Below are 26,390 nucleotides of genomic sequence, written 5' to 3'. Positions count from 1 at the left end.
TTTCAGTTCTCTTTTGTAGAGTTTCCACCTAAATGATTCTTTCCTCAGAAGACAAGTAAATCAACAAAGTAAAAATAATTCTGTGTGTATTTAGTTCCACTGCCCGAGCCAAGGTTCTTGCAGAAAGTCAAAAAGCAGCAAGAGAGAGGAAGAAGACTGAACACAAACCCACTGATTATTTTAAGAAAAGGAACACACCCGGAAAAAGCTTTTTTTTTTTTTTTTTAATTATGTTGACTCTTTAAAATCTTGTTTAATATTATGAACAGATAAAAGAAATAGAGAAGCTATGTGTAAATATACAAAGCTCAGTGAGCGCAGCACTTTCCTTTCAGTGACTTTTACACTTCAAGAGGCAGAGCTGGGTGGGAGGAGGTGACAAGAACCCATCACCAGGGCATGAGGAAGCCCAGGCCAAAAACACAAAGTCACTTACGTGGTGTCTGGGGCTGGGACCACGTCCCTCTTCTGCACTGGGGGTCCCTCCATCTCCCCTGCCTGACTAAAACAACAAAGGTCCTGCTTGAGCCTTCGTCCAGGATGGAAACTCCCAGCAACCAAGGCCTGAAGGCACCTCAGCAGCTCCACTTTGGAGCTGTCCCCATCTCCAGGGTGGCTTTTGCTGGTTCTGCTCGGTGCGATTGTCTCTTGCCAGTCAGGTTTCCCACCAAGGCCTGAGCAGGGATCATTTCAGCCCAAAACAAGAACCTGCTGTCAGCCCTGGAATTTTCTGGGAAAGAGATTTTCTGGAATTTCCTGGGAAAGAGATTTTCTGGAATTTTCTAGGAAAGAGATTTTCTGGAATTTTCTAGGAAAGAGATTTTCTTTTCTTTCCAGACCAAAATCTGTCCTACAAGACCTAGTGGGACTTGCCCTCTCTTTATCCACCCTACTAAGTGCATGTGCTGTGAATAATTAAAGCCCATTCAGCTTTGGAGGGATGTTTCCATATTTTGTCATCAGCATCCATTTAATCCTGATTTTTGCTTTGCAGTTTATTCCTGCAGTCCTTAAACCTCTAAATAATAATCCTCCTTGCTTCCCATATTTCCCAGCCAGGACAATCTGAGCAGAGCCTGAGGCTGCAGCACTGGAAGGTCACTCAGAGCAAACGTTGACTCTGAAATATCTTTTTAAGGTAAAAACCCATTTCCATCTAGAAAAAAGTGAGAAACCTCTGTTTGACCAAACTGAGTAAATAGGACAAGCTTTGTGAGAATTAGGTTAAGCTTAAGTTACAATTAGTGCTACAAAAGGGACAACAGGAATGAGCATTTGTGTTTAAAAATGTGTTGGAGAGTTCAGTGTGTTCTCCTGGGTGCCACAGAATGCACAGAGCTCAGCAGCAAAGCATAAAACAAACTGCAGGATTTCATAGTGCCCAAATGTAAATGTCATTTTTCATTGCAGAAGTTCAATGAAAACAATGAAAGGATGTGACTTTTGTTCTAAATTTATCTCGGGCGGAATTGTGGTTTGCTGCAGCTCTGTGTTTGTAGCGTGGAGCACACAGCACCAGCCTGGTCCCACAGATGGGCTCACTGCAACCTGCCTTCCCTCCAAAACCACAGAAATCAATGCATGGCAGCAGCAGCAGGGAAAATGAAACCACCCCATGACAATTCATGGCTTTTGTGGGAAAAGGCTGTCCCTGAAGGTGCCATGCTGGGCCTGGGCCTGGCACGGGTTTGTGCTCGGGAGCTTTATCTGTGCAGGAGCTGCAGGGGAGGAAGCACAGTGTGCTCTGTGCTGGGGACAAACCCCTCAGAGTGCATGAGGATGGGCTGTGATAAGATCTGCTCTGCATCTGTGTTTTAGCAAGTCCTCAAAAGCCTCTAGGGAAAAAAAGACCTTGCTCTAACAGCAATCAGTGTTACCTTTTCCCCTATAAACACCCCAAACCCAGATAAGACCAGCCCTGCTTTAGCCAACCTCTCTAATCCACCTCGTATTTTTATTATGATTATTTTTATGATTATTTTTAACCAAAACCAGAGTAAAGACCTTGAGGTCTAGACAAAGCTCCCTCTTGCTGCCAGTGAGACGAGGACGAAACAATGCCAAGGATTTCTCTGCAGAGCACTGCTGACCTCCCATCCTTGCCTCTGGTCACCTGGGCCTGCTGCTGGCCAAGGCTGCCCACAAAGTTTGCTGCAGTGAGCAGGGTGGGCTGGGATGTTTTTAAATGGAGCAGGGTGGGGACAGCCAATACCCTGCTACACTTTCATCAATAGCTGTGACAACATAATTATTCTCAGTTCTAAATGCTATTTATTGCCTAGTTTGATTATATGGGGAAGCAGGGGCTGCAGATGATTTGGGAACAATTTTCCTCTGGGAAGTAGGAGCAGATTCTACTTTCTGCCTTTCCTCTTTCCCACCTGATGGACCTTAGCAGGAGAGACAGCTCCTTTCCTTTCACCTAACCTACAAAACTGCCAAAAACAGTCGTGCCACTAAAAATACAGCTCCCCAAAGCCAGTGCAGGGCAGGACACAGCACAGGGGGACTGACAGCGCCGTGGCCAACAGGAGATGGGCTTAGAGGCGGGGTTGGAGGTGGGTTCCTCCAGGAGCTTCCCACAGGGGGAAGCTGCGCTTTGTGAAGCGGAGCATCCTCGGTGTGGCGACCCCTGGAGCTCCCTGGGCCACCTCGGCAGGGAAAGGGCCACCTCGGCAGGGAAAGGGTCACCTCGGCAGGGAAAGGGCCACCTCGGCAGGGAAAGGGCCACCGGACCCCTTGGGATGTTCCGGGAGGAGCCGCGAGAGGGAGATGCAGGACGGGGAATGCGGGGAGAAGTCCCAGCCTGCGTCTCTGAGCATCCCTGAGCATCCCTGAGCATCCCTGATCCCTGAGCATCCCTCATCCCTGATCCCTGAGCATCCCTGAACATCCCTGAGCATCCCTCATCCCTCATCCCTGAGCATCCCTGAGCATCCCTCATCCCTGAGCATCCCTGAGCATCCCTGAGCATCCCTCATCCCTGAGCATCCCTGAGCATCCCTGAGCATCCCTGAGCATCCCTGAGCATCCCTGCACCCTCCCAGACAAAGCCAAAGTGTTTTCCCAGCCTCTACCCAGCCCTCTGAGCTCCCGAAGGACAAAGCTGCTCTTACCAGCTTGAAGAACTTCCTCAGGTTTGCCTTGGGCGTTTTGCTCTCTGCCCCTCGCGGTTTCACCTCGGTGCTTTCTGTGCCCTTGCTCTCGTCCCTGTCGGGAGCCACGGCCTCCAGAGCCACCTCTGCCTTCTCATTGCTCACGGCCTCTGCTTCTTCCGAGGAGTTCTGGGGTTGGGAGTAAAGTGGAAGAAACATCTGACTCAATCTGTGAGGAGTTGGTTGATTTCTTAAAATTTTACAATCAAACATGGCATAAAAACATCCTCAGCTTTGCTGTTCTCTTTGTGCTGCTTCAGGAATTTGATTAATCCCAAGTGAAAGAAGTAAATAAGTGTTAAAATCCCAGCAGTTTATATAAACGAAAGAAATAGCCTTTCTTGAGTTGCTGGTTCCCAATCACGAGAACCTAGCTTTGATTACAATGGAATAAGAATGAAAATGAAATCACACACAGCAATGCATGTCCTGAGGAGATGAGGCTCAAGTAAATCCAGTAAATAACAGAAAAATCATACTCAGGAATTTGCACTCAAAAGCAGAATTAAGATTATTTGAAACACACTGTGTACACTATAAATTGCTGAAATTTAAACCTTGGACACTCCCAGGGATGGGGCAGCCACAGCTCCTCTGGGAATCAGTCAGGACCTCTCCTCCCTCCCAGGGAACGATTCCTTCCCAATATCCCATCTAAACCTCCTCTATGCCAGTTTAGAGCCATTCCCCCTGTCCTGTCACTTGTTTATTCTTATTTGTCGCCACATTCTTTTACTTGGACTCTGCCACTTTTATTGTGAACAATTATATTTCCTGTCCCCCTTTACAGCAGCTTTTCTGTGTGCTGTTGTCATCTCCCTTTCTGAGCAAATAAAATCCCAGTTTATTTAGTCCTTCATGCCATCCAATATATTTACTCAGTATTCCATCACACTTTTTAGTTCTGTCATATTTTTAAGTTGCAGGGAATTCCACATTCAAGAAGGGGATTCACCATGCTTTTCCACCACAGCACAAAAGATTTTGCTTTGTTCCTGACTCCTCTTTTGTGGATGTAACAACATTTTGGGGGTGGTGCAACAGGGGGAAGAATGATGAGGGAATAAATATTCCTTATCCCCTGCTGCCTAAGATGGCTGCAGCACATCCCATCTCCCTGTGGAATTGTACATTTAATTTATATTTATGAACATCTTGGAGATAATCAATCTATAATAATTTTACCCTGGATCTCTGCCTATTCACACATCCATATCATCAATTCCCCATCTATTTGCTGGGAGGGAATCCCTCAGAGCAGAGTGGAAGCAGTGGCTCAGCAAGGCAGAGCTCAGCCCCTGGGATCTCTCCTCTCCAAGGGGGCAGCTTGGGATCACTCTGCTGCAGCCCAAAGGAGTTTTGTCTCTGAGCTCTGGCTCTGCGCTGGAATTGGTGGCACAACCAACAAAAGCACCCTGGCACCAAATGCCAACCTCCAAAAAGCAGTGCCCAGTTAAATTAGGGTTAGGCAGCTACTCAGGGATTGAGCTGTTTCCAGTGTCAGGATTTTTGCACATTTCTCAGGAAATTCTTCTGCAGGACAAGGGGGAATGGCTTCACACTGAAAGAAGGGAAATTTAGGTTGGATGTACAGAGGAAATTCCTTCCTGTGAGGGTGCTGAGCCCTGGCACAGGGTGCCCAAAGCAGCTGTGGCTGCCCCTGGATCCCTGGCAGTGCCCAAGGCCAGGGTGGGCACTGGGACAGTGGGAGGTGTCCCTGCCATGGCAGGGGTGGCACTGGGTGGGCTTTAAGGTCCCTCCAACCCAAACCATCCTGGGGTTCCATGTTCTGCTTCACCCAGTAATCAACCAGTTTGCTGTTTGCACATCAGCAAAACGAGCATGATTTTCCTGCAGTTGCATGGCAGGACTTGCTTAAAATTCAACTTTTTAAAGCAAACACATCTGCTTTTAAAGACAGGTCCCAGAGCAGTGTAAATAATGCTGCCTTGATCACCTTCCACCCTGGCCTGGCCTGCTTTGATCAGATAAACGTGAAGCATCATGTTTCTCTGCCCTGATCAGATATCTACGAGGCCTTGGAAGCAGCCTTCCAACACAAATATTGGAAATTGCCTGCTGTAATTCCCTATTAGTATTCCTTCTGAAAAAAAGAAAAAAAAAAAAAGAGAGAAATGCTGGCACAGCAAATATTTGAGTAACAGTTCTGAAAATTCTTGTGAAGACTGATCAGGAAATGGGGCAAATACAAAGTGGCTCCCAGCTGAGAAGCTGAATAAGGAATTTTTCATTTTCCCTTTCCATATTTATTCATCTGCAGGCAGAGCAGCAGCATTAACTGCCACGTGTTGACAGGCACTTCATTAGCTGCACTTTGAAGTGAAAGCTCATCAGAAGATGGATATTTAAGAGAGTGCCTGGAAAGAGAAGCTGGAGCTGAATCCTGCATCTATTGAGTGTTGTGGTTGCTGTTTGTGACTTCAAAAGCAAAGCGACTCCTGACGCTGAATTCTCCACCTATTTAAGCTTTCTGTCCCAACAAAAGGACAGTGCATCAAATGTGTCAGAAAAAGATAAATTCACTGCAGAACTCCCCACAGAGTCTTCAAACCAAGCTGAGTATGAGGCCAACCTGTTGTCTTTTGGTTTTTTGTACATCTCTCCTGTTTCTTTCTTTTTTTTTTTTTTTTTTTTTTTATCCTTGATACTTCATTAAGAAATGACTGAATTCAGACAGGATTTATTGCTGTTTTACACAGCAGCCTGCCAGAAGGTCTCTTCTTTCCCTTATTTCATCCTGATGTTCAGCACACATCCTGCTTCCCAGCTCTGTTTTCAAATAAGCCAGATTACACAGAGGAGGAGGTTTCTGTAGCAATAACACCCACAGAAAAACCTCCCTCTCCCTCTTCTTCCCAACTTTCCTCTCATTCCAAGCACCTGATTCCCTCAGTTCCCCTGGAAATTCAGTCCCAAGTGGCAAATGTTTGAAGTTTTGATTATTTTCAAGCATGTTTACTCTGTAAATACCTAAACACCTTTGGGATTTTTTTAAACATAAATAAAATATCCAAACTGCATCTCCAGTGGGAAAACTCAGTTAAAGAAGCTGCAGGAGCAGCAGCCACTCAGGGGCACCTGGGTGTTTGGAAGCAGCAAATTTCTGGGATTTGAGCTTGAGCAGAAGCCCAGAAAAGCAGTTATTTAACATCGAGTGACTCAGTAAATGTTCACACAGCCCTTCTATGAAATGAAATTAAGAATGAATAAACTTCAGTTTATAAACCATAAGGATTGTGGAAACAGGAACTGTGTTTTTAGAGTTAGCCCTAAATTTAGGTAAAATCATTATTTAACCTGAGGAACAATGTGTCTTCCTAAGCAATTGAGACCCCAAATTAAATCCTGATCTTCTCTGTCACAGAACATTTTCAGCTGAGTAAGAATAGACCCCCCTGATCCCAGCTTTTCAGACATTTATAGCAAAGAAATGAAACGAGGTTTTAGAGCTTTATCTCTATTGATAATGAATTTTAGTAAAGAACTTTGTGATCTCTGGGAGATATTTAACAGAAGCATTGAATTAAGAGAGGATAACATTCCTGATTCCATAAAACAAGAGAACTATCGCAGCCATCTTTTATGTAAAATCCTTTCCTTAGGATTTTTCCTCCTGAGAAGCTGAGAGGCCTCAGGAACAAAATGTAAACATTGATTATCTGCTGCTGTGGAATGCAACAGGTGCATCTGTGATTGGTCTCATGTGGTTGTTTCTAATTAATGGTCAATCACAGTCAGCTGGCTCGGACAGAGAGCCGAGCCACAAACCTTTGTTATCATTCTTTCCTATTCTATTACTTGCTAGCCTTCTGAACCTTTTCTTCTATTCTTTTAATATAGTTTTGATGTAATATATATCATAAAATAATAAATCAGCCTTCTGAAACATGGAATCAGATCCTCATCTCTTCCCTCACCCAAGAACCCCTGTGAGCACGGTCACAGAAAACCAGAGAACCACCACGGATAAATTCACATCCCTGCTGTGGAGCAGGTGGGAGCTGCTCCTCGTGGTGGGTTTGGCAGCAATGACTGCAGCCCCAGCCCCAGTACCTTTTTCCAGAAGAGCTTGCTGAGGGGCAGAGGGGTGGCTGAGCCCTTGTCCTTGGTGCCCTCCCGGGGTGGTTCTGTGCTCACGCTCTGCGGAGGCGCCGCGGGCTCGGGCGCTTTCGGGTTCTGCTTGGGCAGCGGCTCCGGGCAGGCAGGGACATTTCTGTCTGCTTTCACACAGCTCACAGGAGGCTGCTCAGGGCTCTGGGAATGAAAAGGACATGGAGAGATTGTGAGCTGTTAACCGAAAGGTTGGTGGTTCGAGCCCACCCAGGGACGCCAAATGTCGGGTTTTCTCGGCTGTTTGAGGGGCCTGGAATGGCCCGAGGTGGCCTTGGGGCAGCCCGCGTATCGAAGGACGAGAAGAGGCTTCAGTTCTTCTTTCGGTTTTTATGTTTATTAATTGTTTATCTAAAAGATGTTCTTTCAGCCGAACAGAGCTCTGCTCAGCAGTCAGCCATGAGCACACTGTCTGCCCTCTGGACAGCCACGTATCTTTATACCCATTGTTACGTGTACAATATTTATCATTTTTCCCCAATACCATTTATTCTTATTGCTGGGTGCACTTTCAGTAATAACCAATCCAAGAGTGCCACCATGGCCAAAGAAGATGGAGGAGAAGAAGAAGAAGAAGAAGAAGGACAGGACACACCCCAATTCCTCCATCTTACTCCTCCAAACCCCCCTGTACATAAATCCTAAACCCTGTGTCTCACCCTCTAATTAACTAATCTTTTCGCCATTCACCCCGGTGAAGTCCTCTTATCTTCATACAGGTGTCCTCTCCTGTGTAGGATCAAAGTCCTGCCACCAGACACTTCTGGCAACATTCCAGGACTCCCGGGCCCCCCAAGGGTGGTCTCGGTGGCCCGGCATCTCAGGACTCAGATCCTGAGATCCCACATCAGCCATCACCTGGGCAGGTGAGCACCACCTCTCCCCGTTCTCCCCTGCCCTTCCATCCCTGCTTGACACAGCTGTCACAGACATCTTTTCATGAAAAACCTTTCATTAGGAATTTTTCCTGCTGAGAGGCCTCAGCAACAAAATGTAAGCAACTGTTATGTGCTGCTGTGGAATGCAACAGGTGCATCTGTGATTGGCCCATCTTGGATGTTTGTAATTAATGGCCAACCACAGCCCAGTTAGCTTGGACTCTGTCCGAGACACAAGCCTTTATTCATTCCTTTCTATTCTATTCTTAGCCAGCCTTCTGAGATGAAACTTCTCCTTCTATTCTTTTTAGTATAGTTTTGATGTAATATATATAATAAAATAATACGTCAAGCCTTCTGAACATGGAGTCAACATTCTCATCTCTTCCCTCACCTGAAAACCCCTGTGAACACCGTCACACACACAGCAAAGCCAGAACACAGATAAAGAAATTACAACACTTAAAGACTGAACGTGCCAGCGAGAATTCCCCTTTTCCTGCATTGCACAGATAATTCAACCCCTCCTACTCACTTTGGTGTTGGCTGTCTGCTGGGTTTCTTTCGCAGCCTGCAGGGAAGCAAAACACAAAGATGAGTCTGTCTGAGGCAACGGCAGCACTGCAGTTCCACAGGCCAGCAATTGTCTGTGGCACCAATTATTTTATTTTTAGTGAATGTGTGTGCAAGTCCTGGCTCCTGCAGCCATGGAAACTGATCCCTGGAAGAGTGGAGGCTGCTGGAAGGAATGCCAGGTCCCATCCTTGTACCTGCACCAGCCTGGTGGTGCACTCTTTGTGCTTGTAGTCCTCAACCTGTTCTTTAAAAATATGTATATTTATAAATGTATTCCCATATTCACATTCCCATTCAGCTCAGGTAAATAAGTACAGAGAATTTAAAGGTATTAAGAGATTTTTCTGTGTCTGCAGCTTCCAGTGCTCAGGGACACAGAGCTGGGAGTTTTCCATGGGAATCCCACACCACCATCAGGGATGTGCTCCCGTCACCTTCCAGCAGGAGGCTCGGGTGTCTGGGATCCAAAACAGGCAGCACACGAAATGCTGGAAAAAACCCAGGGCATGGAACAGCCCTGAACTGGAACTCGGGCAGGAGCAAAGAGCAGCTCTGCAGGTGCTGGGGGCTGGTCCCACCCAGCCTCTCATTTTTGGGCACGAGGTGGGATTTCCTTTAGCACAATCATTCAGTGATGGGGCTCCTGATTTCATCAGGATACACAAATTTCATCAGGAGCCAGTTAAATTCCTCCTTGGCCAAGGATTTTGGCTGCATCTCCTACCCCTCACACTGAACAATGACCTGAGCTGTACAAAACCCCACCCAACCCACCTGGCCAGGCTCCAATAGCCTGGGCAGACTTTGGGAAGCTTTCCACAGAACAGGTGAGACATTTTGCAGAGCAGGTGAGATATTTTGCAGGGCAGTTACTTTGCAGGAGCCAAGAACTTCTTTTTTATGGTCAGCTCTGACAAACAACATCCAGAACAGGAGGTGAGAACAAGGGTGAGGATGGCACGGGCTGGCTGCAGCATTAGTGCTGCAAGTTAGGGATTCACCCTTTTCTTCCAAGGGAAAATTCCACAAATCAGCACAGTTATATGCAAAATGAGCAGGACATGAAGGGTGAACATGCATGGATGGGAAGAGCATCACAAGCTGCTTTAGAGTTAGGATTTTGTAACACAGAAGCCTGAAAAACAATGTTTCTGTTAACTACAAACTCTTTCAACTTCCATTAAATATTCCAGGCACTCTTCTCACTAAAATTTATTGCAAGATTAATTATTGGAATGGAATCTTAAAAAAATGCCAGTCAGGTTCGGTTTTTACCAGAAAACCTTAATTCATTATGAACAAGTAATTAATATTTTAATTTTATTAAGAAATGAAGCTGAGATACCAAATTTAAGCTTTTTGGAAGAACTGCACACTTGAAGTCATTAGGAATACTATTATTCCTTCAGTAATATGCAGATGACTTTTTTTTCCCTCAAAAATGAGATAGTGGAAAGAACATTTTTGGTTTTAAAATGTATTAAAGATTGGCCTATGCCCTTGGTTATAAAGCCCCCTACTCACCAGAAATTCCACGTGGGTGTCTGGAGGGAGAATTTAATATTAATTATGTTCCTCCCCCACTGGAAGGGTCCCTGCTTCTGCATTCTCGGGGCTAAAAAGCTGCAATTCTCTGCTTGCCTGCCATGATTATCTTCAGAGAGTGCAGAAATCTTCAAACGCAGAGCTTGAGACCAAAATTTTTGGTAATTGCTGGTTTTTAACATAAAAGTTTATGTCCTCTGAAACAGCCATTTGCTTGACTGTGCATTTTAAGCTCTTCAAAGTACCCATCAAACCCAGATTTTTTTTTCTACTTCAAATGAGGACTAAAATAAATTAATTTTCTTGCTTGCAAGGAGAAATCCCTATTTCTGCAGGAAATTCCATGTTCCAGCTTCCTCTGTGCTGTATCAGATGCCCTAAAATGCCAATTTCAGGTGTACATTAATGACATAAAACCTGACTTGTGGCTGGGTTGAGCTCCCAAACCTCTCTGATCTCAGGCTTTGGTCACCTCCATGCAATTCATTGTTTGTCAGCACCTCTGATTCTGGTTTTCAGTGGCCAGGGGGGTTTGGTCAGTGTTAGTAACAGGCAGGAATTATCGCTCCAGGGATTGCTCCAGAACCCCGAGCTCACAGAGGGCCCAACGAGAGGAAGGTGCAGCTCAGGATGTCCCCATTCCCCCAGCACAGAAATGCTCCCCCAGGGACCTCCCGAGCTCTGCACATCTGCCCAGATGTTGGCGAGAACTCCTCTGTGTGTGTGTGTGCCAGGAGCCAGCTGTGGTTCCTCAGGGTTCTGCTGCTCCTGGAGCTCCATACCAACCTTGTGCCTAAAGAGTTTGCTAAAGGTGCCGTGGCCCAGCTTGGGGCTCTCTGCCTTCTTTTTCTTGGCTCCTTTGGAGGGGGATCCTGGTGCTGCCTTCGGGCTGGGCTGTCCCCCAGCGCCCTTCTCCGCCTTGGAGCCCTTGTGCACAACAGCAGGTGCAGGTGAGTGCTTGCTGCAGATATTTGCTTTAGCAAAGATGTTATTCCATCATCACACATGTGAGGTTAAAGGAAAATATTCCCTCTTAGCTCTGGATAAATGGTGGGGTTTTTTCCCTGAGTGATTTCTCAGCTCTCCTCAGAGTTCCTTTCACATAAGCAGCAAAATAAAAGCCAAGGCAATCCACCTGATTCCAAATTACACCACAACCTTCCCTCTAAAACCTCCACTAAACTGAAACCTAAATCCCACAAACATCTGCCTTTCCAAGTCATGAAGAAGCAATTTAGGATTTATAATTTTTAAAATTATTAAATTTTTAAACTTTTAAAATTATAATATAAATATATATAATTATATATTTATAAATAAATAAAATATGTATAAAATATATAAATATATAAATATTTATAAATAAATAAAAAAATATAAAATATATAAATCTTTGGAGGAACATTCAGTCTTTTTATTGCAGCATAATAAGGACTTTAAAATGTTTTATATAAGGCATTATTTAGGAAAAGGGCAGTGTGAATATTCATGATATACACTGCCTAAAATATTTCAAGCTTGCATTAATGTCCTTGAAATTAATTAATTAATTGTTCGAGGTCTCAGGCTTTAAAGCAGGAAGATGCCTTTGGTTACCTGGCCTGGAGGAGGATGAAGGATTATTCCTTACTAATTCTCACAGCAAAATGACCCTTATTCCTGCAAAATTCCTGCAATTCCTGAACACAGAGCGACACAGGATCAGCTCAGGGCCTGTCACAGGAGGGTGAGGTCAGTGATTGGGGCAGACCTTGTCCAAACAACCTCTTGGTTTGTAGGAACTGCCTGAGCTGGTGTGACCGGGCTCTGAACGGGTGTGGGCGCAGAGGAAGGGACGGGCACCGAGGGACAGGAACTGAGGGATGGCCACCAAGGTGGTGCCTCAGGTTTTGGCTTTTCTGTTTTTCACATTCTGTGCTGCTTTAGTGTGTGGGTCTGGGTTCACATTATGGGACAGTGAGCTCTGTGCACAGAGCAGGGAGACAAAACAATTCCTGCCCCAGCTGGGCACCAAGGACAAATGACCCAAATCTCAGCCCAGGAGCACAAACCCCGTGGGCTGGAGAGAGAAAAACAAGCAGGGTGGGACTGGATGGGCTAAAGCTGGGATGGGACAATGAACTGCAAGGTGCAAATGGAGCAGAACTGATCCCAGGGACAGAGCCCGTGCCCCTTGTGCATTTTGGGGCCATTTTGGGTCATCTTGGGTGCAGCCCTGGCTGGGCTCTGGTGCTGCCCAAGGTGCATCCATGGAGGAGATGCTTTGGATAAATCCCTGCTTTATTCCTTATCTCCATCCAGTCTCAGTTCCAGCTCAGCCTGCACAAGACATCAGAGGGACGGCCACCACCAAGGGTAGTGGTCATCTGGCAGCACACGTGGCCCACAGCTGATTAGAGCTGCAGCCAGCACTGATAAGAGCCTGACCCTACAGAAACAGAAAGTTCTTCCCCCCCCCAAGAGGGTGCTGGGGCACTGCCAGGCTCTCCAGAGCTCATTCCCTGCTCCAAACCTTCCAGAGCTCCAGGAATGCTTGCACAAGGCTCTGGCTGGGATTGTTGGGGGTCTGTGCAGGGCCAGGGCTGGATGGACCTTTGGATCATTTCCAGCTCCAGGATATTCCCTTATTCTGTCATTTGAAGGCACAGCAGCCACCCAACACCCCCATGGCACTCAGGAAAACTTCACTTAGCAAAGCTTTACCTTTAACACACTTCAGTTGTTTTTTTGGGGGTTAAAAAAAGGACCATTATTTCCTATCAGCCAAAAAATCTTCAGCTTTTCTACCCGGGAGCTGATAAATGAACCTCCTCAACGTATTTCCCCTTTATTGAAGTCCAAATGCCATATCAGATAAAGGAATTCCCAATAAGAGAGAACTCCCTCTTAATCTCCTGTAAGGAGTTTGCACATCCTGCAAGTCAGCCGGCTTTGTTTGCCCTGCCAGGTGTGCCAGCAAACCAAACCCACCCAGAATATCCCTGTCCAAATGACAGCAGCACCAGGAGTCACCTGGCACAGGGGACACGGTCAGGGGAGGAAATGGGGGTTTACATCCAAACTGGATTGTTTCCATCCAAACCGGATTGTTTCCATCCAAACCGGATTGTTTCCATCCAAACCGGATTATTTCCATCCAAACCGGATTATTTCCATCCAAACCGGATTGTTCACCACCTCCGGGAGGAGCTGCAAGTCTCCCTGAGCCAGAACACTTTAATAACAGCATTTTCTGCATTGCTTGGAAAAGCTTCACCCTATCTGATGATTTTTCAGAGTTACTCAGAATTATTGAGAATAATTTTCAGAGTTATTCAGAATTAAATCCCCCACGTACTCACCAAGCTTGCTGCAAAGACTGAATAGGACAAAAGAATAAAAAAATAGGAGAAAACTCAAAAATGTTGTGATTTTGGCTAATATCTGCATGGAAAAAACACTTCAATTTTTAGGGGTTTATTCCTTGTTTCTCAATAAAGTTTTTTCACAGCACAAGGAAAACTGTTCTAGAGCAAACAGAACTTTTTTGTGGACTCAAAATTTTGAAATTTTAAATCAAAGACAAGTCAGAGAAACAACCAAAAGCATCACCAGTCATCACCAAGCTTGCAGAAAACACAACAGATTTTGATTGTAACAGACGACATTAAGAATTGCACTGTTCAGTCTCCTCCTTTTCAATTTATCCAGGGGAAAAATATTTGAAATGACTTCAAATGATGCTATCAGTTAGGGAAAAAAACCCAACAAAATGAAGAGGAAATCCCTGTGTGAAAAACACCAAATGACCAGTGAACAAGGAACTGCCTACCTTGTCTTCAGAATCACTTTTGGCGTCAGCTTTGCCTGGGGAGACCTTAAAAGAATTTGAGAAAAAACAGTCACTCAACCCAGCCTTTCAAAGGGTCAAAAAGATAAGTTTGAAATCAGCAGGTTTTATTTGCACAAAGGGAAAATACAAATATTGTTTGCCTCAAGTGGGAAAATTGATAATGCAAATATTCCTTGAGAACACATAATGGCTATGATGAAAAATGCCTGGATCGAATATTTACTATTCAAGCTCCTAATCAATTAATGAAAATGAATTTTTAGAGGTGGTACAAAAGGAATATCAAGCAGAAAGTCTTTGAGGCAGTTCCAGATCTGTATAATCTGTGTAGAAGTGGAATTTTGCAGAGCAGGTGGTACTCACTTGATCATTTCAGTGTCCCCCTCCTCATCCCCCAAGGACAGAGAACATTTCACATTTATTTATACACTTTTACATTATTTATATAAATTTTCCAATCCCACAGGGGATTTTTGGAAGCAGCTGAACCCCAAAGAGGTGGAAAGGAAAGGCAGAACTTACCAGAGTTTTGAGGAAGCTCATGACTGAGCCCTGTCCTGCAGCTGCCTGGCGACTGTGCTGCTCTGCCTGTGCCCTGCCAGGTGCAGCCAGGTCTTGTTCACCTGCAGAGTCCTGCCCAAGCTCCTTCTGCCTGCACTCATCTATCTCCTAAAAAAGAAAAGGGGGCACAGATTGCTCGGTGCCAGCTTGCCCGATTCCCCGTGGAATGCAGAAGTGCCTTTTGTGACTCGCTGGGAGTCACAACAGCAATTCCAACCATTCCTGGCCAGCCCACGGGCAGAACAATCCAGCATTTATCCTCTCCTTCCCCTCTCTGCTCAGACACAGCACTGCTGCTGCTGGGGGGACGCTGCTCTCAGCCACAGCAGGCACAGGGCGAGCCCCAAACTCCACTTGTGGCTTTTCAAGGCTGAGCTTGTGAAAAAACGGCAGCAAATGCTGAGATTTTGGCCCTGCCAGCTCCGTGTCTGAGTGCACCTTACAAAGATGGATTCTGATTCTCTATTTTGCCATGCCAGCAATCATTTTTATCTATTAAACACCAACGTGACACACATTAAAAGAAGGAAAAAGGCAACAAATCAAAGTAATTCCCATTAGCCAGACAGAGCAGCCTCTTCTCTTCATGGAATTACACATGGAATTACACTTCCCAGAGCCCCAAAACATTTTCCAGTGCTCAAGCACTCACAAGTAGGTAATATTAAGGAAATAGTTTTCTGTTTAGTCACCTGGACAAGGGTCTGCTCCTAAAAAACACTTCTTGAACCAGTTTTGGAGAGTTTGGCACCCCTCACACTGAATTTACCTTCCATTTTGGCCACTTTTGCCTTGAGCCTGCACAGGAAAGCTCAACAAAAGTGTTGTGCAGGAGAGAGTGACATCAAAGAATGCCTAAGTGACATCAAAGTCATTATTGAGTGACATTATTTTTCCCTAACCAGCCCATTATAGCTCAGTGTTTTTTTTTAGTGGGAAGAATAAGAATTAAAGTGTTCTAAAGAACCTTTCCCTGTGCTGAGTGATTAAAACACCACAATAATTGTATAATATGGATTTCCTTATGTCACCAGTGGAAGGAACAGACTTTAAATGGTTTGAGATTTCAGAGGGATGAGGCCAGCTGGGTGTGGAGTGGGCAGTGCCAGCAGAACACAGGGAGTTAAAGCATCCATTGAAATGCCAGAGGGGACCTCAGTGCCATTCCCCACCCACCCAGTTTGCAGGCTGGCCCAGGAGCAGCAGAGCAGGGCTGGAATGCTCCCAGGCCCTGAAGGGGCTCACACAGCACTCAGTGCAGCTGCCAGCCCCAGCGTGGCCCCAGAACAATCTGTCCCATGCAGGACACGCGTGCCCAGGGTGGCACACGCAGCTCTGGGGCCATGGAAAATGCTGGCTCTGCTCCAGGGGTTCAGGGGACACTGAGGCACGAGGAGGAGGAGGCTGATGTGCTGCTGAACAAAACTTCACAGCACAAGTGCTTGGTGCCATCACGCTCTTTAGAGCTGGATGCTATCAAGGAAAAGAAACAGATTTAATAAGTTTTTGGAATTACAGAAAGCCCAATGCATCCCTTGGGGTGCATTTCAGGAGGGAGCTGCACGCAGCTGTTTCCAGCACCCCTGGCTGATCCAGGACTGAAGCCACTGCAGATCCTGAGGACTGGGGCCATCCCAAAATCCCTGAACTCCGCTCACAGCTCAGATGTGCCCCATTTGATGTGCCCATTTCAGCTCCCTGTGTTCTGCTGGCACTGCCCACCCCACACCCAGCTGTCCTCATCCCTCTGAGGTTTTAAAGCATTTAAACTTTATTCCTTCCACTGGTGACATAAAGAAATCCATATTATACAATTATTGTGCTATTTTAATCACCCAGCACAGGGAAAGATTCTTTAGAACACTTTTATTCTACTTTTTCCCACTAAAAATGTCCCTGCCCAAGCCGAGGCTGCCTTTGGCTACAGAGGATCCCTCCAGCCTGGCCTTGGAGAGGGGCTGTGCTCCATCCTGTGCTCCCATGGGAATGCTCCAGAAACAGCCCAGGCTGGGGCCATCAGCACAGAAATCAGGCACAGAGAACGCACAGCCCTGCAGGATCGTGTCTGCAGAGCCACAAAATCACCACAAAAGCCTCTGTGGCAGCTCCCTGCTCAAAGCCCTGCGGGTAAATCATGAAAGAAACCCCAGGAATAACAGAAGATCAGTACTAGGAGTTAATAGATGCTATGTAAATGTTCAATTCATGTCTTTGAGAAGCTAAATTTGGGGGTAATAAACACCTTAAATATACTGTAGTTTCAGTTCAGTCATCAGGAAAAAAAAAAACCCCAAACATATCAAAAGAATGTATTCCTGCCAGCACTTTTGTTTGCATGAATCATGGCTCAGTGAAACATTTCAGGCATATAATTTATCTTTTCTTTGGCTTACATAGTAAATGCTTCATGAATTCATGAATTCTGCCCTTGTTTTAATTATGCTGCGCTCTGAATGTAGTTTTGTAGACCACAAAAATAAAGAGTGGCTCAGCAAACACAGAATGTTTGTGCAGCTCTTAAGCTACAACTGTGGAGCCTCTCTCTTACTCACCAGCAACGCTGTTTGTTTTGTCTTGGCACTCAGTGCAGGGAAACTTTGCTTTTAGCATTTACAGATACTACAAGTCATAATCCACAAAGAAAAAAAAAAAAAAGAGAGAGAGAAAAGAGGAGCTGTTGGCAGCGATATCTTGATTTTTAGTATGATTATTTGGTAACAGTTTGTAGTTTCTACAGTAACAGTAATTAAATTAGGCTTGGTCATTCTCCCATCCAGCAGGAGAATTGGAACTTCAGAGGGAACAGAAGGCAACTGTGCTGCAAGGCAGAGCCACAGCCTTTGTTTTAGGGATTGAGTTAAATTTGGCAGCACGTTGCAATGTTTAGCTGATGTAGTTTCCTCAAAAAAGGGGCTTAACTCCTCTCTGCCCCCACCATATATTCCTTTTCATATCTCAAAGAACCAATGATAAAATTAGAGCCCAAAAATTCAAGCATAAGTTAAAAATTGCTCTCCCTGTGATCCAGATGTGTCATTTGGTGATTCCTCAAAGATGTCTATGGTGCAGCTTTTTGCACACACCTGGGAGGTGTAGAGCCATTTTTGATAACCACAGCTGTCCTTAGGAATGTTCCAGAAAGTTGCTGGGATCCTGCAGGCACTCCCAGCCAGCCCCAGCACCAAACAGGGCTCAGCTGTGCCTGGGATTTCCAGCTTATTCCCACCAAGCACCTCCAGGATGGGGATGGGCACAAGGGGACTGGGGCAGAACTGCAGGAATTAATAAGAAATCCAGGTGTTTTGATATAATAAAGCTTGATCTGGATGAGCAGCGCTTCCCTGCTTGAGCTGGGAGAATGATTTAGATTCCCTTCAGTCCCTGAGCATGCACTGCCTCACCTGAGCTTTCAACAGGAATGTTTGCTCCCAGCAGCGTTTAACTCTGAATTTTAGTTAAAACTGCTCCAAAATGTCCTTTCCTTGGACTTTCACAGCATTCCTTCAGCAGCACAGCAGTGACCTTCCCCACTCTGTAAATGACAGCAGTGGCACTGCAGTGACAGCAAAGTAGGAAATGAGAATTTGGCATTTGGTGGGACAAGAGAATTCCTGCAAGCCATGGCGAGGACTTGTTGTGTGTGGCAGCCAAAAATATCTGCAGGAATTTGGGGTGCTGAAAAGCTCCATTCTGAGAGGCTGAACACAGAAGTGCCAGTGTGCCCTGAACAGAGGATTCATTGCAGATTATCCACCCTGTCCTGCTTAGGTGCTGAATGCCTTTATGGGCTCTTTAAATGTGCATCCCGAGCTGTGATGGGAGCACTCCTGAGGGGCAGGGATGGAAAATGCAATTGTTCCTTCTTAAAAATGAACCCTCAGGAAAATATTACAATGTGTACATTTATACAAGAAATGTGCTCTTCAAATCTGAGAAAGTCTAAGGTACAGAAAACAAAGATTAAAAATAAAAGAATTTTGGGGCAACTTGCAATGCTGGCAGTGTAAGCAGTGAGTATCTCATGAGTTAAGTTCAACGCTATCCAGAGCATCAGTGATCACCATCTTATTTATAAGCCTGAACTGGCCAATAAAAGCAATTATTAAAGTGGTATTTACACATTGGTTTTCCCTCCTGTTTCTGACATTAGACAGAGTTTCGATTTGATCACCAATTCCTGTATTCCACCTCTCCAGCAGAACTCAGAGTTACTCCATTATTCCCTTTCAGACGATGGGCTTCTTCTGTAGTTAATTACCTGAAAATTATACCTTTTGTATATACTATACATCAGATCTGGCAGGAAGTGCAAAATCTAAACTCATATTAACTTCCAGCTCCTTTGACCAGAGTGCTCTTTCAATTAAGATCTATAGTTTCTTATATCACATCCTCATCCTGTAAAATCATTTCTAATGAACCACTTTTCCTTGACTAAAACATCACAATGAGCTGGAGTACAAAAATCATTGCTGCCCAATATTCCTTATTTTGCTGAATAGGGTATCCTAGCTAGAGAAGTAGGGCTATTTTAAAAATGGCACAAAACACACCAAAGAACTTTTAGAAACCCATCCAGAGTCAAACTCCAAGAAACTGGTTTAGTTTCAGGTATTTTTGCTTCTATTTGCAGCTGGCAGCTGGAGCCGTGTTGCCCAAACCTTTCAGGGAATTATAAACTGAATTAAACTGGAGGTCAGGATTTAGTCATGAGACAGAGCTTCACTCCTTGGCTGCAGGTTCACCTTCCACACCCCTGTCCTGGGGCATTACCTGTGGCCATTTTCAGGGCAACACTGACCCGTTCCCACCCCACATGGAGTTATCCCAGGCTGGCAGTGGGGACAATGAAATTGTCAGTGACAATGGAATGAAAGGTTGTTATTTTATGAAGCACTTGCCTCACGCAGCGGTTCCCCGTGGGCCGCGATGCTCCCGTTGGGCACGTCCAGGCCCTGCCTGCCCTGCTCAGGGTCCCCTGCCGTCCTCGCCGTGCCCTTCTCCAGCCTGAAGATCCTGTCCAGGAGTGTCACTGCTCTGCCCTTGGGGGCGGCCACATCGCGTCCCTCAGGTGTCCCCGCGAGCCCCACGTCCTGCAGCGCGGCCTGCCCGGGGTTTTTATGGCTTCCCTGCTGGGGGGCTGCCCCAGGCCCCTCTGTGCCCTCGCCCGGGCCTTTGCTGGCGCCCAGGGTGGGCTCTGCGGGGGCTGGAGCTGCCGCTGGCTGCTGGGCAGGCGCTGGCACGGCCCAGGGGAAGGGCAGCAGGGAGCGGGGCCTGGCAGCTGGCAGGGCCCTGCTGGCAGCGCTCCCGCCGCTCTGCCCGCCCGCCCGGGCATCACCAGGGCCTGGCGCTGCTGGCTCTGCTGGAGAAACGGCCGCGTTATCCTGGGCTGCTGCTGCCCTGGCATCTGCTGTAACACAGGAGAGGAGAGAGGAAATTACCCACAGGCATGGGCACGGCAGCCATGGGCACCAGCAGCCACTGGCACCACAGCCACTGGCACCTGGGCTGGGATGAGCTGGGTCTGAGGGCACACTGGGGACCCCATGCTGCTGCTCATCCCCAGAACTGATTTCTGCCAGCCCTCACTGAAATCAGTGCACATTTTACCCTCTGTTTATCCCCCAGAGCTGATTTTTGCCACCCCTGACATCAGTGTGAATTTTACCCTCTGCTCATCCCCAGAGCTGATTTTTGCTCCCCTGCCACTCCTCACTGAAATCAGTGCACATTTTACTCTCTACTCATCCTCAGAGCTGATTTTTAGTCCCCTCACTGACATCAGTGTGAATTTTATCCTCTGCTCATCCCCAGAGCTGATTTTTGCTCCCCTGCCATTCCTCACTGAAATCACACACTGAGTGCACATTTTACTCTGTTTATCCCCAGATCTGATTTTTGCCACCCCTCACTGAAATCAGTACAAATTTTACCCTTTGTTCATCCCCAGATCTGATTCCCCCCCCACTGAAATCAATGAAATTTACCCCCTGCACAACCCCTTGCAGTGTCAAAGTCAGATCCCAGCCCTGTTTGGCACTACTCAGCCCAATGGACAGCAAATTAAAATCAGTGATATTCAAAAAAAAACCCCAAAACCAGTAAAACTTGAGACAGTTACATATCAATATATCTCCTGTTCCTCTGTCAAAGCTAAGGAAACAAAAGGAATGGGAAGCTCCAGGCCTGATCCCATTTCCTGGCTGGCCAAACTCCCAGCAGGGAGCTCTGTGCACTCACAACTGATTTCATTCATTTTTCCTTGCCCTGCTGCCTGCTCTCCCCAGTGCAGCTCCTGCCTGCACCTCTCCTTTGCCTGTGGGTTATTTTCAGCCTGATTTGAATGCTGATAAATCACATCCCAGCCAGGTTTCTTAGCCGTACATGTCTCTTTACATTTTACATTTCTCCTCTCACAAACTGTGGCTCAGAATCACATTTCTTCCCCTAAAACTCACACAAATCATTCCATGTGGCCATCACACCTTAGATGCAAAACCCCTTTTGATTTGAAAGTGTATTTTATGATTTTATAAAACAATGGAGCTTTGATAACACAGCTGAGGTGAAAATCCCTGGTATGGGATTCACAGGCAGTGAAAGGCAGCTCCCACTTTACCCAAGACAAAAGAAACAAGAGACAAAAGAAAAATAATCTTGCTTGGATCTGTTTTGTGGCTGGAAGCACAGATGATGTGGTGTGAAACCCCAATAAAAAAGGGTCTTGTTGAGAGGTAAATCTTACAGCTCCCCCTGAGCTCCAGCTTCTCTTCCCTGCTTGGGCTGGAATATGGATCTGATTTCCCTGTCAGTCATCACCACATTTCAAGGATGAATTTAGATGTATTTAATTATAACCGTGGAAAACTGTCAGGCTCAAACCGACTTGCTGAATTAGAACAGGGAAATTGTCAGTTTCAATGTAAAAGTGAAATTATTTCAAATTATAATTGCAATAGTCTAGTCAATATTGTGCCTTTCACATTTTCCTTTAAGAGAAAGAAAACCCCAGATACCAAAAAACCTGACTGAAACACATCTTCAGATCTTCAGTGTGAAATTCTTTGGGATTAGGAAAAAGGAATAATTTTAGATCTCAGCTTTCAAAGCTACCCCTTGGCTTTTCACAGCAAAATTCCCCCAGGCTTCCCACCTTGCCAGGGATTCTGGACAATCCCACAAAGCATCAGCAGCTCCTGGGCTGGTGCTCATGAAACATCACAGGAGGACATTGCTGCCCAAGGACTTCTCCCATGGAGCTGCCTCCTTACCGGAACAGCAGAAGAAGAATGCAGGGAAAAATAAATTCATGGATGCCCAGAAAGTGGAAATCTGTGTCTGTCCTGCCTGGCAGCACCAGGGACCCTGAGCACATCCCTGGAGCAGAGCAGAGCCCAGGGCCCAGCCTGGAGGTTCCTTTGCCCACAGCCTTGATGCCACGGCTGGGTGTCCCCATGGGACCCTGTCCCACAGCCCAGGCTGCTCCTCGCGAGCAGAAATGGGGTTTTAAATGAACCCCAGGATCATGGAATGCTTTGGGATGGAAGGGGCCTTGGGGACCATCTCACCCCACCTTGCCATGGCAGGGACACCTCCCACTGTCCCAGGTGCTCCAAGCCCAATGTCCAGCCTGGCCTTGGGCACTGCCAGGGATCCAGGGCCTTCCCACCATAACAGGGAAGGATTTTTTTCCTAATATCCAACCTAAACCTATTCTCTGTCAGTTTGAAGCCATTCCCTCTGTGCTGTCCCTCCATCCCTTGGAAATCCTCTCTACACCTTTGCTCTTGGCTCCTCCAGGCCACCCTGAGCTCACCCCAGAGCTTCTCCTGTGCAGGTGAACAATCCCAGCTCTGCCCCATCCCTCTGCCCATCCTGGAGCCTCCTCTGGGCCCTCTCCAGCAGCTCCTGCCCGAGCTGGGGTGCAGTGGGGCAGTGCTGGAACGTGCCAGCATCTCCTCAAGGGACTTCACCTGCCAGCAGCAGGGGCACAGGTGGCACCCTCAGGGCTGTGGTGACAGCAGCCACAGCTGCCCTTGGATCATTCCCAATGAGCCTTTTGCTCCCTCTTTTTTCGATGTTTTGGGCCAAGTGCTCCCCAGCACAGCCTGTTCTGGTAAAGAGATTTCCACTTTCTGGGCATACATGAATTATTTTCCCCTGCATTCTTCTTCTGCTGTTCCTGTAAGGAAGCAGCTCCATGGCAGAAGTCCTTGGGCAGCAATATCCTCCTGTGATATTTCATGAGCACCAGTTTCAGTTTCAATGTCCTGACAGGCACAGCAAAAGTGCAAATTGCAGCTACTCCAGCACCTATTGAGATGCTCAGCTGGGGCCACCGAGGACCAGCTGTAGTTTCCTGAGCCTCCTGTAGTAAAGTTTGAAAAAGAACTTCTAATTGTAGTTGGAAACTTGGGAAGTAAGCAAAAATCCAAAACCCTTCCCCAGCTAAAGAAAGGAGAAACAATATCCATAGGAAAATAATTGTGAGAGATGCTGAACTTCTGCTTTATGTAACAGATAACAAATGAACCACAGGAAAACTGGCTTGGGCTCAAAATTAGAGGTAGAGGCTCAGCACTAAGAAAACCAGCTAAACAAGTAGCAGCTCAGGAAACCATGGGGCTCCTTTTATCTCAAATTATCATGGAAGGAATGGGAGCCCTGGAAAATGTCACTGCCATGGGCTCTGTGTGTGTGTGTGCTGTGTCGGGAGAGCTCCAGCTGCTCCAAGGAAATTCTGCTCAGGGCAGATCCCAGGGCTGCACTGAACAGGCACAGGAAACTGAGGGACAAAAGCCTTGAAATTCCAGTATTTGGGTGAAAAATCTGTGTTATTTTTGTTTTCAAAGACACACAAGTGCCATTTTCCCCCAGATTTATTCCTCAACCCAGAGGCAGAATTGCAAAGATAAGCAAAACCCCCCAAATTCTAGGCCAGGTCTTTGAGCAGATCAAAGCTGCTCGTGGTGGCTGAGATTAAAAGCTGCTCTGAGATGAAAATCAATACACAATTTACAGACTGCATTTCAGACTACTCCTGCTCCAGCATTTGCCTTTCAACTCTTTAACAAAGGCAGCCACACTCCAGAAGATTTCTCTCTCTTTCAACCCTTCCCTTCATCAGGGTGTGTCAATAAGGAAATTTTGCGGCTACACAAAGTCCCTCTTCTGTAAAAACTCATTTTTCCTTTGGAATTTGCAAATTAGACCAACATTTTTTCCATGATTTAGTAAAAAAATAGAGAATCTCAATGGTTAATGCAATATCAGAGAATCATGGAATGGTTTGGGTTGGAAAGGACCCTAAAGCTCATCTCATTCCTCTCTTCTGACTACGAGCCAGCCACAAACAAATATTTTGCTTAGCCATGGAATTAGAGCCACACAGCACTTTTTTTCTCCCCTGGTGTTCAGATAATCGTGGAGAAAATATTTTAATGGCCATGAAGAAACCATGAAGGGCTACAAGGGGACATTTGGCACCAGGAATTGCAGCAGGGCAGGGCAGCACAGGGTACAACTGCCCTGAATGAATTTCTGCAGCAAACACAAATCCAAAATAAAACAAATAAAACTCTCCTCCTTCCTTAAAAAAGAAGGAGCACACTAATATCCTTTTGCCAGCTTACTACACTATTCCATACAAATAATTTTTTTGCTCCAAGAATCATCTTGTTTCACTAATTTAACTTGCATTGTTATTCACCTGCAGATTTCCAGAAATTAATGGAAATAGGGGTAGAGAAGTCAGCAGCAAGAATAGCAATGCTCATTCCCTAAAAGCATCCCTGAAATATTTCACATTTCAGGATTTCTGCTGGGTTCTGGCTGCTAGCAGCATCTGCTGAATGGGATTTATCCTCTGGGACAAAGGAGCTGCAGCTCCACTCAGCCTTTCTCCTTTGTAATCTTTTAAACTCCTTTGTAATCCTTGTTAGGAGCAGGTAGATGTTTCAATCTGCATGGAATCACCAGCCAAGCCCACAGGAATTGTTGCTGTTTTGTCCTCCTGCTGCATTTCTGCTCTGTGTAGTGCAAATCAGAGACAGAAACCTCCAGTTCCAACCTTCCCCCTCCACCTGTTGCTCACCAAGTGCTTTTATTACTGAAAATACAACAAAGGTCCCTTATTTTTTCCTAAAATCCTCACTCTGTGCCCCAAAAATGCTATTTATTGCAGTATTTCATTTTAGAAATACTATGAAAACATAGTTGGCAGTAACTTCTGTCACTTGTATTTCTCCAAAATCTTGATTACACTGCACAAACATGGAGATTTCAATGATATCTAAATGATTTTAAACTGCTTTTCAAACAGGAAAAAAGTTAAAATACAAGAAATATCAACACAGGAACGTCTAATTTTTTCAACTTGCTACTTAAACTGATTAATTAGGTAATCCATTTAAGCAAAGCAGTCCCATATGCTTCATTTTACATATCAGGAATAAAATGTACATGTATTTTCTGGGTCTTCAGGCAGTGAAAATCATCTGGCTTTTATTTCCTCCTCAGAACTCTGCTGGTTTACACCAGAAAAAAACACACAGAGAGGCTTTGCTGGTAGGCAATGCTTGAAGTGACTTGTGGTGGGATGGCACTGGGAAATTTGGGCTGTGGAGCAGAGATTCTGGGCTGTTATGATATGTTCTGATATGCAGAACCATCTGCATATCCCCACACCAGCCTTTGATTATTTTTATCAAAATTTAGATTTTTCAAGTGCCTGTGGCAGACTGAGAGGGTTAACAATAAATCATAAAGTATTTTTCTCAGCATGGGATTATCAAGTATTCCTTCATTTTGGAAAGAAGTCATTAATGGGTTTTTTGTTTGTTTGGTTTTTTGGGTTTTTTTTTGGTTTTTTTGGTGTTTTTTTTTTCTTTTTTTTTTTTTTTTCTTTTTTTTTTTTTTTTTTTTTTGTTTTCTGTATTTAAACTTTGCAGCTTCTGCAGAGCCACATTTCCAAGTCAGAGCTGTACCACGGGTCCATCCCCAATTCAAAGCCTCTCATGAATATTCATTATTCCTTCAGTCCCAACCTCCCCCAGGGCATTTCCAACCCTTTCCCAGTCCGTACCTTCACCATTCCCTGCCGGGGGAGGGCTCTGAGCAAACACCGCGGATCCATTTGTGATACCCTCGGGAGACTCGGGGAGAGGCTGAAATAACAAAGAGCGGAGGTTTTAGGGCATCAAAGGGGTGAAAACTGCGCTGGGAGCAGCCAGGGCTGCGGGATGGGGTTGCTCACCTGGTAACTCTTCACTGTGCAGGTGTTGTCATCCTCAGCTTCCTCTGGCACGCTCAGGTTATTCCCCATGGCTGCTGCGGGGGGACGAGAGACAAACCCCAAATAACCCTTTCTGTGTCATTAATGTGAATTCACAATTCTAGTTAAGAGACAGCCAACGGGGGCAGGTGTTAAAATCCCCAAAACCGCACCCAGGGCACCTGCCCCGCACCCATGGTGCTCAGGGCTCACAGCTGCTCCCCAAAATGCCACCAGCCAACAAACTTTTCTTGTTTGAAAAAGATTTCAAACAATATTTCTGATTCTCAGCCCCTGCAGCTTCCTGTTGGTGCAGAGCTCCTCGCTCCAGGTGAGTTGTCAGGAGCTGATGCAGAGCAGGGGCCACAGGCTCTGAGCTCTGGCAGGTTCTGCTCAGGGAGCTCAGCCATTTCCTAAAATCCAGTTTATAATTATCGCTG

The 26,390-nt window shown here is 45.9% G+C and overlaps 1 protein-coding gene across 4 annotated transcripts in view; it reads right to left on the bottom strand.

The window, feature by feature from the left end:
• BCAS1 (brain enriched myelin associated protein 1) overlaps positions 1-26,016 on the bottom strand; it is a 32,604-nt gene extending 6,588 nt beyond the window's left edge. Inside the window, exons 1-10 of one of the 4 annotated variants that reach the window (XM_074553437.1) lie at positions 25,933-26,016; positions 25,762-25,843; positions 19,580-20,088; positions 14,640-14,786; positions 14,097-14,141; positions 11,072-11,212; positions 8,700-8,735; positions 7,230-7,430; positions 3,117-3,284; positions 317-502 (exon numbers count right to left, since the gene is read on the bottom strand). In XM_074553437.1, the coding sequence (XP_074409538.1) occupies positions 332-502; positions 3,117-3,284; positions 7,230-7,430; positions 8,700-8,735; positions 11,072-11,212; positions 14,097-14,141; positions 14,640-14,786; positions 19,580-20,088; positions 25,762-25,843; positions 25,933-26,001 (1,569 nt within the window). In that variant the 5' untranslated portion in view covers positions 26,002-26,016 and the 3' untranslated portion in view covers positions 317-331. Of the gene's footprint in view, positions 1-316; positions 503-3,116; positions 3,285-7,229; positions 7,431-8,699; positions 8,736-11,071; positions 11,213-14,096; positions 14,142-14,639; positions 14,787-19,579; positions 20,089-25,761; positions 25,844-25,932 lie in introns of those variants that run through there. The other 3 variants (XM_074553433.1, XM_074553435.1, XM_074553436.1) reach the window with 3 other exon arrangements.
• Between the last annotated feature and the right edge of the window lie 374 nt (positions 26,017-26,390).

Source organism: Zonotrichia albicollis, chromosome 17 (genome assembly GCF_047830755.1).
Source record: "Zonotrichia albicollis isolate bZonAlb1 chromosome 17, bZonAlb1.hap1, whole genome shotgun sequence".
Classification (NCBI taxonomy): Eukaryota; Metazoa; Chordata; class Aves; order Passeriformes; family Passerellidae; genus Zonotrichia; species Zonotrichia albicollis.
This window is presented reverse-complemented; position numbering and strand designations above follow the sequence as displayed.